Genomic DNA, 14,696 nt, shown 5'->3' with positions numbered 1-14,696 from the left:
GACAACGTTTTATTAAAAAATAAGACTGGCTTTCTTAAGTAATTCTCAGAAGCATAGTTTCTAAGGGTCCGCTAAGTGTAGGTTGGAAAACATGTGGCATTATTAAGTCCAAAAATGTAGAAGTAGTGAAAATTGAAGATGACAAGACAAAAGCTCTAAACACCAGCAAAGTATTTTAAACACATTATTGCTTACAGAACCACTCCCAAAGAATTCTGCTGACATTTTCCTTACTAGTTCTGGAAAAGCAGTAAAATAAACCCTGCCACATGGCAATGGCGAATCAGAAAGCTTGATGTAACCAGAAACGTAGCAAACATCTTCACTAGTAAAACAGCTCTGCAGACTTACCTATTTCACATAGTGACTCAAAAGGGGACCAGAGGAAAGGATTTAAACTAAGGCTCTTTTGGTAACATTCTGATCCTTTGGCAAGCCGGTCTGTCTTGCTGCAAAGAGAACGTAACAGTTTACAGGGAAACTTAAGAACAGCATTTTTGTTCAAGATAGCTTTCCAGAAGAGGAGTTGAAAAACAAAAACATGTTGAGAGTCACAGTAACATGCCTCATTTTTCAAGCCACAGAGTAATACTGAGTCTTTTGAAGTCATCTGACATATTTAGACACAGATGAAAGTTATACACAGTCCTCAAAAAAAGTTACAGAAGCGCTAGTATAGCTTGTGAATTTTCATTTTATAAAGATGGCCGTTTCTTGAAACAGCTTTTTATTTTCTGCAAACAGCAACCTGAATGCTAGCCTTCCAGCCATTTTCAGTATCTACAGATAACATTTTTGCATATAAATTAGGAGCTGAACTGCACACCTAAGTATCTGGCTACAAAGATAAGCCTCTTCTGAAATGATTTTGAGAACAGCTATAGTAGGGAAGAATCCGAGAACCCCACTATTCCTATTCAATCTCTTCATGTTTACTGAAACCTTTCTTTTATCTAGACAAAAGCACAACACTTAAATTTGTAAAGTTATTCTGACTGGCAGTCCTCAAACTTTAATTTGAAGGTTATAGCTATACATCTGTAAAGCAGATACAGAAAAATCAAAATGGCAACACTTGAGAAACAGGCCTCGAGAGTTTCTCTTAAGGGAAGAATATAGAAGAAATCCAAAGGTATAAAAAAAAAAACCCCTCTCGGATCGCATGCTTAACAACATGGAAAAGAGGAATTTGTGTTTTCAGTCAGAAGCTCTGCGTAAAAGATGAACCATTCTCGCATTCCCAAGTTAGATGCAGATAGACAGCCGTGGAAGCCATCTATCATACTCTGAATTCATGCAGGCCATATAACCCAGACACAGGTGTACCCTGCGGTGACTAAAAATATATTTGACTAAAATTTGGCCTGGTCAAATAGAAAACCCAATCTTTTAGACAAAAGAGCAACATTACCAGTAGACATGTCCCAGTAAGGAGAGTGTAAAGCATGCAGAGTCACCAAACTCCATAACAATGTCATCATGGCTTTTCTGCTTATTCAACACTCCACCAGATAAGATCTGCTCTCCTTCTGCAAGCCTTTTTAAAAAACAAGAGGTTTAAAGGGGTTACAAGGCTCACAGTATTGGTAGTCCAGTGTTTTCACCCTGCTGCAAACAAAAACAGAAATCCACTGTCAGTGTTCACAAGTTTCAAACCATGTACAAACTAGTTCCTGCTGATGAATTTTAAATAAATGATGGATTCCTCTAGTGACTTGGGGGTATACAGCACTCTGAAGCCAAACATCTCTACTGGGGGGAAGAACAACAAAACAAACCCCCTAGTCCCACACCACTCCACAACCCCAGAGACACATAATACAACATGACTCTTCCAGAGGTGCCTAATATTAGGTAGACTACTAAAACGAGGACAAGAAAGTCTTCTAGACATTTCATTTTTGAAGGTACTTTACCTAGTAACAAGCTAAGATAATGCTTAGCTTGGCTTTGTTTCCCAACTAAGAAATACAATCTGTAAGGCTCCATGCTCTCAGCTGAGATCCAATACTGGGATACAGCACAGACTTCGGATTTTAATGCCTTCCTTTCTTGCAGGAGGGGCTCAAAAGGAGAACAAATGCTTGGTTTGCATCTACTACACCTGCAGCGAGCAGTACCCCTCACATGGAATGGGCCACTCTCTATTCAGCTTGAAAATGACTTTAACTTAACAGACCATTCCCACAAGAAAATAAGGTACATCTGTATAAATGAGTTCATACAACTAACAGCAACGACAGCTAAATTTAACAAATTCTAAAGAACACGTTTAAGAAATCCCACCTATCTAACTGAAATCAGTTCAGAAGCTGATGCATTATATGCACACACCAGGATTTGCAAAAGCAAGGGAGGGAATGATCAGCTTCAAATTTATTCCACTGGGACCTCTCCAAGTAGAGCAGTAGCATGATTTCCCTTTCAACAGAAGATGCAAAGAAACCTGTATCCTAATAGCTCCAAAAGTGTTAAATGAGTGTCAAAAACACAACAAGTCAAGACATCCTCACTACTCCAAAGCTGTCAGAGGACTCAACTACTAAAGAGAATATCAAAGACTAAGGAGCTTCCCCTGCTGCCTCCAGAGAGATCTGCATTTTGGTTACATGTTGTGGGTAGGACCACAAATCCTGCGAAACAGTCTCACCACACTGTCTAAAACTCCAGTCACCACGTTACCTGTTCCAAAGAAATTAAACTTTTTTTTTGGTCATTGAAACAGGGCCACTGAAGAAAAAAACAAACCAAAGCAGCCACAATGCAAAACCACAAGCTGTTTTGTAGAGAGACATTTAAACTTCTGCAAAGGACCTCCAGGCCATTTGAAATCTTTCTGAACTAAAGGTTTTTGCCTTCCTCGGTGCCTCATCCTCTCTGTTCTGCACCTCAGCCAGACATTGTTTCCTGCATTTGAGCTGCAACAGCCTGAAAAGTCTACACAGAAGTGAAATACCCTCATTAAAAAACTCTCAGGGCACTAGGGTCTGTAGCTTGAGCAATTTCATTATACGTTCTCGCCATTAGACTCCAGAAAACCAGGAAGATAGCTTGACACTACTGCGTCCCTGTCACGGTTAATTTTGCTGTTGAATACAGCTTTCTCAGATGTGGACACAAGGTGGGTTTGTTGGGGTTTTTAAAAGCAGATTTCTGCCTGCCATTTACCCCCCCCATGAGCAGCAACTGGGTAAGAGGAGCAAGCTTACTGTTCTAGGGAGTGGCCTATCCATTAAATCCATCCTGGAAACACTTAATGAAATAAGCAAAGTACCAGCGAAACACAAAACCAAAACAAACGCTTCCCAGAGCGGTCTCCTTGAGTCATCTCAGCAATCAACAGTTTTCTCCCCCTACACAGTTTGATTTTTCCTTTGCAAGTTATTCAATACCTATTACAGGTTTCTGCAATATGGGCTAATGTTCGTTAGGTCCATATCTGTAAGCAAAATGAATGGAACTTCTAATCTTTAGAGCTGAAGGACCAATGAATTACTAGTGACAGCTTTCACTGTCACTAGTATGTCACCAATATGACAGCTTGCAAAGAGAAATTCAAACAAAAAATGCATTTGTAACCCTGGACAGAACATAAAGGATTTACTTACTTGCTGAGGTCAACACAACATTTTGCAAGCAGGTATTTACACTGTGGGGTAGTACAGCTGTGTCCCTTTAGGAGCCTGTATGCTTTATACGCCTTTCCTGAGCGGTAGTAACACGTTGCCAGCAAAAACAGTGCTTCTTCTGAGTGTACTAAAAAAAAAAACAAACCAAAAACCATCAGCTGGTTGCTTACCATTTTGATACAAGGAATCTGGGGGCAAGGAGTAAAGGCCAGCTAGAAACAAGATACAAGAAAACAAGTATTGATATTAGAGAAATTCATTACCGAATGAAGTGCATTTCTTCATTCATCAGCACGTAACAAAATTCCATACACCATTAACTTGTATAGTTAGACCAACTCTTAATATCTAATGTTGTAAGGGAACTTTGATCCTCCTGGCTACCCAATCTAAATAAGTGATTAGCCAGCTTGTTATTAAAATAACAGCACATCAAAGAGGCAAAGCAGTCATTCCCAGTAGAACAGAGCTACTTTAACAGCTCATCGGCCACACCAAGACCTGGCTCAGAATCTTAGCACACCTACCAGTGCTGCTTCGCACTGGCTTAAGCGGTGCATCAACACCAGCACAACAATGGCCGTTACAAGAATTTTCAGAAGAAAGATATATTTCAGCTTAAGTATCTTAATTAACAATTTTAATCCTAATTTCAAGTAGTCTTTTCCTATTTGCAATTTTACTCTTGTTATTTTTCTAAAGCACTTGATGCTGTATCTTCACATGACTTAACAGAGCAGATTTTCCAATTTTAATGACTATTAAAGTCAGTTAATTACCAGTCACCTCTACCCCAAAATTAAGCCTTGTCCTTTTTGCTGCCTACGCTCATCATCTCATTGGGAACACAGCTTAGCATTACCATTCAAATGCTTTATTTATTTTCTGTTAGGAAGTAGCGACAGGCACAGGGTCTCCTGCAAATCCTTTCCCCAAGCTGAGCCCTCACAAGTTTCTCAACTCTGGATGAAGTAGTCAAGCTTCAGGAAAAATCGTCTCTAGCTAAACAGAGAACAAGAGTAATCAAGACAGAAACATTTCCCTATGGCAGAAACTGGAAGTATTTAGATTTGATGTCTGCTTCAACACTTCTTCCATTGCAGAGATGAGTTATGTACCACACCGAGAACGTTCTACTCAAAGAGCTTGACTTGGCATCCAGACTTAAAACTGAGGTCAGACTTGCCAATTTTACTTGTGATTACAGCATAAAGGACAGAGCTAACCCTGATGTAACTTAAACCCTCACTGTAGCGTTATCAGCTAAAACTTTTAACAGAGAGAATGCACTTTTGTGAGGCAATGGTGAGCACTGCCATGCTGTGGTGTTAATTCAAGCATTAAGCTATGATTGTGTGAAATAACTGCATGACTTCATTTTAACTCTGTTTTTCAGAATCATAGAATAGAATCATGGAATGGTAAGAGTTGGAGGAGACCTTAAAGATCATCTGGTTCCAACCCCCCTGCCATGAGCAGGGACTCCTTCCACCAGACCAGGGTGCTCAGAGCTCCATCCAACCTGGCCTCGAGCACTGCCAGGGAGGGGGCATCCACAGCTTCTCTGGGCAATCTGGGCCAGGTCCTCACCACCATCATGGTGAAGAATTTCTTCCTAATATCTCATCTAAATCTGCCCTCTTTTAGTTTTGAGACATTCCCCCTTGTCCTATCACTACACATCCTTGTGAAAAGCCCCTCTCCATCCTTCCTGTTGGCCCCTTTAGGTACTGGCAGCTGCTCTAAGGTCACCCCGGAGCCTTCTCTTCTCCAGGCTGAACAGCCCCAGCTCCCTCAGCCTGTCCTCGTAGGAGAGGTGCTCCAGCCCTCGGACCATCTTCGTGGCCCTCCTCTGGACCTGCTCCAATACATCCATGTCCCTCTTATGTTGGGGGCTCCAGAGCTGGGCGCAGGACTCCAGGTGCGGTCTCATGAGAGCAGAGTAAAGAGGGAGCTATCCAGATACACTCACAGATTATGTACAGACATGGTGTCCTACCCTATTATTTTTACTTCCCCAAATGTTACACTTCAATCACTCTTACGCAATGATGCGGTTTAAATCAAAGAAAGGCTGTCTATATAAAGGCAAGAAACTTATATATCCAAACAATTAAGAAACCCACATTACTTACGCTTTTCAGAACACACTACCATGCAGATGGAACTCAGCATTAAAAGACACAATTCTGATGTTTGTTCATCTGCTTACATTGAACTTTTCAGAAAAATCAATACGAGCATTGCACAAAAATCTCTTCAGGCAACCTGCTCAAATCCTTTGCTGCACTGAAAACTATTTTAAGATTGTGTCATCACCCAGACTGTGACAATGGAAACTGAAGACCCAAACAGAGGACGTTTTATTAGCCTTATGCCAAAACCACCAGAATATCTTTTTGAAAATTAAATAAATTCTTTTATGCACTAATTTAACACATTTTGAGAGTTCTGGGAAACTACCAAGCCACAGATGTCCCCACAAGGACAGTAATTGCAGGTGGACTTAAAAGAAGTTCTTCTCAGGGTAAAATCCCTACTGCCAACGTGGAGCCAGTGTATTCAAGTTCAGCAGCTTCTACTCTGCAGTATAACTACTCATTTTAACCAGAAGCCAGACATTTTGCTAGCAGTTAATTGCTTGAACCAAGTGACAGCATGCATGCTGTTCTCTCTCAGCACTGTTGGTCACTGAAAAAAGCTGTCTGAAGTACTCTGCAAGAGTATTATTCTGCAAAGATAGCATCAGCATGTCATATATTTTTTTCTCTTGGCTGCTCCAACAAGTGGATTCTCTTTGTTTCTACACCCTTGGCAATTACCTTCAGTCTCGCATTTCCCTGCGTCTCACAATGTGCTGTGTTCAGGGAAAGATACATCATCCCTATTTCCTTTATGCACACCTAGACTATAAGGTTCCATAATATTCTACACAGCACTTCTCATTTAAGCACCAGACAGCAAACCCTGGATTTCACGGGTAACCTTCACATAAGGAAAAAAAAAAAGTCTTTATTTCTCAAAAATTAGGTTTGTGTTTCCATTTTTAAGAAGTGCACGGTGGGCATGTCAGGCAAAACACTGAAAGGAAAACATTTCATCACAAGACACTGAGCATGAAACAGGTTATACAGTTTAATTCACATTATAAGCTCAAGTTGTTTAGCATGAGAAATTATATTATATTTTCCCTTAAGGGTTGGGTTGTTTTATTTCCATGGTAGTGATTAGGAGACAATACCTTTCAAAATAGAGAAAAGCTGAACACCAGTATCAAGGAGAAAGAAGTAGAGAAGAACAAAAAAGCTTATCTGAGGTCATGGAGCAAAGGTTAAGGAAGAAGAGGGACTAGAACACAAGAAGAAAGTGGTCTTTGAAGGACTCGGGAACAGTACAGATTTGTGTTACTGCTGTCTGCTCAGTAGCCAAGACATCCTAGATCTGACACCACGACAAGGGAGTAACAATTAACAAGAATTCAACAGGAGAGCGCTGTTCCCTCTGTTCTGGTTCTCATTGTCTCAATTTCACCACGCTTTTCTCTCCATCACAAGATTATCTCTTTCAGCTAACATGCCAGTCAACAAATCTGAACAGCCTTGTTAGCAAAGACAGCTTTCAATATTAAGACAATTTGCAGAATTTGTGTACTGCATCTATCCTCAAGTGCCCCTGGAAGACTGCAATGCTGAAGGCTATTAACAAATCTCTCCCATTTGACACCAAACAACAGATCACTGTAAACACTGTACTTCAACACACAAATCTGAGTTTATTTTTTTAAAGAGGTTTTATTGCTACGCGATTTGATTTTCTAATCTAATTGCAAGGCATTCTTCTGCTTTCCCCCAAGAAGAAAGTAAAACTTCATTACCACAACAACAGTAGTAAACCAAAGGAGGACCAGAGGCTCAAAAATACTAAATCAAAATTGAAAAAAGCATCAACTTTATATTTGCAAAGTACATACCTTCTGCATATAACCTTTCTGCAAGGAACACTGCATCGCGGTAAGCATAGTGGTTAAGTGCTTGCCATATAGCAGCCTGTAAAACAAGAAAATAATCTGAATTTAGAGAGACGCTTTAAAAATGCAAAACTCATTAGCCCTTACTGTCAAAAGGCAAAGTTCAATTTTGTTTTCCTGGAGTCATAAGAAGAACGGAGCAGGATAAACACACAGGCCAAGTTTTAGTTGCTTCAACTATTAATAAGGAGACTTTAAAAAAAACCAAACACCACCCAAACAACTTAGCACTGAAGTCATGAACCAATCTAAGAACGCTGCTCACTAGTTACCATACACAGCCATCTATAAACCTCAGCCAGCACGCGCTGCAACAACAGCGAGTACTTCCACTCGTTACCGAGTTTGAGCCTGGTGCATAACCGAGTACGAATTATTGCAAACGACCGCCAAACAATAACACATTGAGCTAAGAATAAAAAACACACCCCAAGTGGTTACAAGAACATTCCACTTTCCTCTTAGCTGTGCCCAAGGAGGGGAACGGGGGGTGGGAAAAAGCGAGGGTGCCCAGCCCATGTTAGCATTATGCATAAACCCATGTAAACTGTCTCCTCTTAAGCCACGCCAACCACAACCCCACCCGACTAGAAATCCCGGCAGCGTCCGAGGTTGTCAGTACGACCCTGCTGTTGATGAAGTACGTTAGGTATAGGGTGTTCTCCTTGAGGAGATGCCAGTGCTCCCTTACGAACCACGACGAACGCAATCCATGGCTTTTTGTTGCAGTGTTTTGTTTGGGTCTTTGCTCACCAGCCACCTCTTTAGTGCCACTAAATAGGACTGAGAGGTATCACACAAGAACGAATGCAACGCAAATGAGATGGACAAGCTGATCTATACGGACATATATGAAGGCAACCTACTTCTGCATTTTGCCCATATACCCACACTTGGTGAAAACCAGCGATCTGCTTAAGGGCACTAGCTTCGTTTTTCACAAACGCCAAGTTCAAGAGCTTGGGACTGCCAATATTTGTGCAGACTCCAAAGATGGCACTACTCCAGTGAACCGCAAACCAGACGCGCACACAGGGGTACAAACTGCGAAGCCATTAAAGCAGCTGTCCTAATTACTGGCACGGCTGTTGCCATCAGCTGAACAACAAGAGCTGTCCAGCAAAGGAACCGGGCTGGGGTGCGCAGGTTTCACAAACATTAGTCAGCCAATTTTCTTCAGATCAGATTAAAAGCCTTCGTTATCTGTAACAGAGGAGTGGGATGGGAAAAATAATTTCTTTTAAGATCTGTTCAGCCTTTCCTCCCCACCTATCCCAAGCAGTGGTGTGCACACTTCCCAGGGTTTGTGCTGTGAGGTCAGCAGGGTTGGCATCGGGACTGCAGCTCCTTCCCGCCGGCAGTCCTGCTCCCGTTCCAAAGCAGTTTCCCCACAAGCAGCAAACAGCCATTTTGCATTAGTTTCATTATTACTGATCCAAACAACATCTGAACTCATGAACTCAAGGTGCTGTGGTCTAGTATTTCTCCAATACTCATCAGCAACCAAAGACAAACAGAATTAGCTTCTGATAAGTATCAGACACTGCAAAACTAAAAGAAATCTTCCAGAGCTAAAGAAATTGCGCCCTGTAATGCCATTCCCAGCAGGAAAGGCAAGCGCCAATTTCATCTAAATAAAAAATTCAAACATCACATAGAGTTACATATACCATATGCTACTTCTTCCAACACAAACTTGACAAACTCATGGTGTGAAAAATGTGCGAGTTCTCTTCACAGGAAGCCTACACAGTCTTCACGCACAGTACACACCACAGCTTCCAATTACTATATAGAATATTATACACAAAATCTCTACAGAGATACTATTTTCTTCTATCAGTAGGTCCTAACAATATCCTTAAAAAGTCAACAGGCACCTCTAAGCTTGTGCGAAAGTATCTAATTGAATTCTTTTAGTTTGATTACTGTAACACAAACACCTTATTATTTCTCTCTGGCTGTATTCCACACTTCAGATAACTTCAGCCACAGAGTCTGCCTGAAGCGATTACTCCCTTTTACCTTGAAAAGCTCCAAGGCTGTACATCGTTCTGCACACTGCAGACAGCACAGTACAAAGAGTACGCGACAGAAGGAGGGTGTTAAAAATCTTTAGACTATACCCAAGTTCTAACTTAGCCTTAGGTCTCCCTTTCCTCTTACTCTCAGAGTAGCTCTTCCTTTTCCAAGCCACGAGTGATATATAGATCAGTCTATCCAAGTTGTGCCACCTTCAGGTTAAAAATACTGCCTTTACAGGGATGTAACTCAGCATGCTTACAAAACAAAGGTATGGGGGCGGTGGTGGTGAAATCGGTGTCATCTGACTTCTCAAACAGGAGCAAGTTGCCAGAAACAATCTTGCCAAAGGCAGAGGGGGACACCGGTGATTTTTGGCTATATCACAGCCACATTATAAGAGTTACACTACATACCGGCTCAAATCACAATCGTTGCTGAGCAGAGACCCAGTGAAAGCAAAAAGTCAGCTGGCAGTATGGCTGTTATGTAATAATTGTCATTTTGCAACCCAGAAGGTGCAAACTGGACTCACGTCTTCAGCAGACGAACGCTGACGCCAGGATCCTCGCACCCACTCTCCTAAAAGCAGCGAGAGGAAAAGAAGGTGGCAGGGATCAGCCACACCTATGCAGTAACAATTTGCTATGAGAATATGTGTCTAAAACTATCAAAAAAGAAGATTTTTTTTGTGCACCTTCTAGGAAGCAAACCTTGGAGAGGAACATCAATCTCTATAAAGAGCAGCAATTTAGTTTTTTCCAGCAGAAGTCCAGTGCATCCACACAGCACTAGCGACACATGACAACTGCTAAACCACAACAGAAGAGTTTTCTGAAGCAAAAAACTTTGGAGGTATTTATCCAGTAAAAACTATTTAATCCCAAAAGACTTCTTCAGATTAGGACAAGACAGTACAACCACAAATAGAATCCAAATGCAGTCAAAGTCTCCTCCCTATGGTAGTTTTCAAATTTTACAAGGAACCTGTCGACTGAGACCCAAAGCAGCAGCCTCCTCAGGGGCGCGCAGAGCAGTTGAGATACTTTGGCTGCAATGTCTGTTCTCAGAGCTACAAACAAACATGGATAGGAGGGAAGCTTGAAGTGTTTCAAAGTTTAATTTAAGCATGCTTGCAGATCAGATAAACCTCTTGGTCCCGGTCACTCATTTTAAATATGCATTAATTTGCAAATGCAAAGTGAAGAGGGAATTCCAGAACTACCAAAACAGCCACAGCTCTGCAGCAAAGCATCCTCAGAGAGGAGAGCAAGAAAATAAAAGCAGAATTGGACAAGTCCATCTTCAAACAAAAAAATCCTCTGCATTGTCCAAGTGTCACTTCATATCTAAGCCAAAGAGTTCTTAAAAGACAGGTGTTCTCTTCTGACAGTTATATAGCCCTGGAAATTATTTTCAAAGCTTTCTAGGCTATTGACATGCTAAGCGGTTTCCATCATGCTTTAAGACTTCTTCAGGCTGGGAGAAGAGAGTTATCTGTGACGAGCTGTGCTACATTTACCAGTTATGCAAACTCTGCCCGTTAAATAATCAGACATCGCTATTGCATGTTGGCAGCCATGACAGCAGCCTTGGAGTTCAAGCACCGTTCAAGTGGGCCACAGCAGATGATCACCTTGAACAGCTCAGTTCTAAGGAAGTGTTCATTCTATTTCCAAGATGTTTTTCAGAAATATCTGGAAGGCATCCAGCCTGTTTCTCTGCACATGGGATACAAGGCTTTATGTTTGCGCTGAAGAGTTTTAAATTGACATCAGGAGGTACAGTAGAGCTCTGTTGTCTACGTGAACTCTAGCACTTTTGTTCATCTTAAGGCATTAAAACAGTTAGTAAAAAATCTAACTAGTGAATAGGATGTCTTTTGTGACATTAATTTCATATAATTAAAACCCAACATTTATAAGGCAACATACACACACAGATACCGTTATTTATCTGTCATGTGTTGCACATCACAACTGTAAAGATGACAGCTTTTCCTGGAATGCTAAGCTCTGTAGACATCTGAAAGGCTGCGAAAGAACAGACAAATAGACAGGAAAAATCTCTGCAATGACAAAAATGAGAAGTAGTGTCAATTTTTCCAATCATATGGTTAAAAAAAATAATCAGAAAAACAGAGCTAAGTACACAGACTCCAGCTAAACTGGAAATTCAGAAATACAATCAGCTTCACCCAGATGTGTCCACAAAATGGAGACCACTCACTGGTCACGTTACGCTAATGAGAACACAAGTATGAGCTGGTTTGGAAAGCTCCTGTAGTACAGCGGTCCAACTTCTACACCGCTGCTCGCAGCCACGGCACAGAGAGGACTACAGCTACGGCAGCAGGTCCAGGCCGAACTCAAACGTTGACCTCATTTTGGATGGCACGCTGGTGGCTTCCTTGCCATTAAAAACAACAGTATGTCCAAGTCCACAACAAAAAACAAATTCTAAACTTACCAGTATTGCTGTAAGGAAGGAATAGCAGCAATGTGAACACCAGCAGAACCACTGACTAAGGAATTATTTGGCATTTGAAAGCAGACAGAATCTAAATAGATATATTCAGCGTAGCAAAGCCCCATCAGAACAGCCAAGATGATAAGAGCTTGAAAATGGAGAATGGCATTAGAGACGTCTTTACCTTTCTGAAAAATGAAAATAAGATTGCACATTTCTATCAGGGAACTCTCAGAATAGCAAATATTTTCCACTTGGTTAATCTAATTAGTACAGTACCGGAAACATTAAATGTTGTTTCCAATCATTCACTCTGCAATGCATTCTTGCTTTCTTTTCTCTTGCGATCCCATGTTTTCCAAGAGTACCCAACTGGTGCAAAACACCAGTCCAGCTCCAAGGGTAACAGCTATGACACAGGTACGACCCCTGCAGAAGAGGGACCAGATGGCCAAAAGTATTTCCAGGACCACACTGACCCTTGCTCTCAGAGTAGATGAGCAGAACAGTGGCATCAAGGACACAAACCCCTGGTCTACCAGAGTGCCACCAGTGTCACCATCTTGCACAGACAGGGTGAAGTCCACAGGGTGGTCTTCCACAGGAGAAGTCTTCTTCCCCTCCCACCTTTTCATTAAAAGGAGAGGGGAGCCAAAAGCAAGGATCTCCACTATGTTCACTACAGAACGCAATCCTCTACTACCAAGACACTTACAGTGAGAGGCTCCTAGCACAACCAGAAACCCCCCATATTTTGTAAAAAAGCTAAAAAAAAAAATAAAATAATGGGAATATGAATAAAAAGATTGACTAATGAAGACTACAGAGCAGTTAGAGTAATGGGCATACAGGAAAGGTGGAAAGAAGAAGTAGCTCTTAATTCTGTGAATCATGCCTTTTGGATGGGAAGACTGAGAACAAGAGCAGGAAGGCCATCAGGGTAACTGCAACGAGACTAAAAGATGGCAGAAAAACAAAATTTCCATTCTCTTCTACGTCTCACATCAATCTGGAGGTACAAACTCCTCGGGAAGCATGAGCGTCCTTCATCTGCACAACCCGTACAGAGCCGGGCACGCTGGGAGCATTGAAAAATGCAACAGCAGCAAACGCAGAAAGGTGAGCGAGATGGAGAGGCAGAGAAGCATCAACAGGTCTCCCGGGGGAACCCCGGGGGGAGCCGAAAGGGCCGTTGCTGGAAGCCGACCCGGCCGCCAGAGACCGGCACCTCCTGCGGGCAGGCCGGCTGCCCCGGGCCGGTGGGAGGGGGGGAGGGGGGGGGGCCGAAAGGGCGAGGGCAGTTCGTCCCAGAGGCGCAGGGGCCGGGGAGGGGACGCACGAAGGAGCGAGGAAGCCCAGCAGCCCCACAGTCTCTCAGCCGGGAGGGCGGAGGAGCCCGGGCTGGCGGCGGAGAGCGGCCGCAGCGCGCTGAGAGCCGGGCCCGCTCCCACTGGAGGGGTTGGAGGGGGGGTAGGGGGGGTCTCCCGGAGCCCGCAGCCCCCTCGGCAGCGGCCCAAGCAGAGCTGGGCCCCCCGCCACAGGAGAGGGCCCGGCGGCGGGGAGACCTCGCAGGGTGAGCGAGCGGCGCAGCGGGGCCGGCTCCCCCCGCCAGGCCGGGCCGGGCCTTGGGGCCTGAGCGCGGCGGCGAGCCCGAGCCGCCCAGGGGTCGGTACCTGGACGGGTTCCTGCAGCACCGTCATCCTGCTCTCCTCGGCCTCCTCCTCTTCCTCGCCGAGCCCGGAGCGGGGCAGCCCCGGCCCAGCCTCAGTGCGCGTCCCGGCGGCGGCGCGGCGCGGCCCGGCCCCCGCTCATTTAAACTCCCAGCGACCGTTACCGGGGCAGGCGGCGGGGAGGGCAGGAACGAGGCCGGCCGCGCGCCGAGTCCGCCCGAAGCTGGCGGCGGAAACACCCGAACGGCCTGCCGGAAATACCCGAAGCGTCAGGCGGAAAGAGCCGAGCGCCGACGGAAAGCAGCTGGGAAAGCTCCCACCACCCCCCGCCCGCGTCAGCCGGCGGAGCTGCCCGAGTGCGGCCGGAGATAGCCGAGCCGAGCCGACCCGGGCCGAGCCAGGCCGAGCCGAGCCGGGGGGGAAGGAGCGGGCCCGGCGGCGGAGCGCTGAGGGTCTCGGCCTGTCCTCGGTGCCCGTGTTACGGGCCCGGCTGAGGGAGGCAACACGGAGCCCGGCGGCTGCCTCAGGCCCTCGGCGCCGGCACCCGGCGTGAGGGTGCGGTGAAATCCCCGACCTGGGGCTCGTCCCTCAGAGCGCCTTGGCACCGTTTGCCAGGGAGAAACTTCCAGTCTGTACCAACAAAACGCGGCTCTGGGGTGTCCTCGGCGCTACAGGGGGCTGTGAGGAGCCCCCGGCGTCCCTCCGCGGGCTGGCTGCCATAATGGGAGGCCTGCTGGGCGCTGTGCCGGTCCAGGGCCCTGGTGCTGGGCTTGGGCTGGTGGTCCCAGTGCAGGGGGTCCGTGCGGCCCAGGTCCCGTCACTGGCGGGGTGGTCCTGAGGCTGTGTGCTGCCCAGGCCGGTACAGCCGAGATAGACGGG

General features: G+C 44.8%; 1 protein-coding gene across 5 annotated transcripts in view; it reads right to left on the bottom strand.

Annotated features, from left to right (window-relative positions):
- Positions 1-14,035, bottom strand: part of CDC27 (cell division cycle 27) — a 35,382-nt gene extending 21,347 nt beyond the window's left edge. For 4 of the 5 annotated variants that reach the window (XM_075443793.1, XM_075443794.1, XM_075443795.1 and 1 more), the window contains exons 1-5: positions 13,821-14,035; positions 7,600-7,675; positions 3,609-3,756; positions 1,412-1,537; positions 352-449 (exon numbers count right to left, since the gene is read on the bottom strand). In XM_075443793.1, coding sequence (XP_075299908.1) covers positions 352-449; positions 1,412-1,537; positions 3,609-3,756; positions 7,600-7,675; positions 13,821-13,847 — 475 coding nt within the window. In that variant the 5' untranslated portion in view covers positions 13,848-14,035. Of the gene's footprint in view, positions 1-351; positions 450-1,411; positions 1,609-3,608; positions 3,757-7,599; positions 7,676-13,820 lie in introns of those variants that run through there. The other variant, XM_075443797.1, reaches the window with a different exon arrangement.
- Between the last annotated feature and the right edge of the window lie 661 nt (positions 14,036-14,696).

The sequence above is a fragment of the Opisthocomus hoazin genome, chromosome 26, assembly GCF_030867145.1.
Source record: "Opisthocomus hoazin isolate bOpiHoa1 chromosome 26, bOpiHoa1.hap1, whole genome shotgun sequence".
Lineage (NCBI taxonomy): Eukaryota > Metazoa > Chordata > Aves > Opisthocomiformes > Opisthocomidae > Opisthocomus > Opisthocomus hoazin.
The sequence above is the reverse complement of the archived record's forward strand: the minus strand, read 5'-3'. Positions and strand labels throughout refer to the sequence as shown.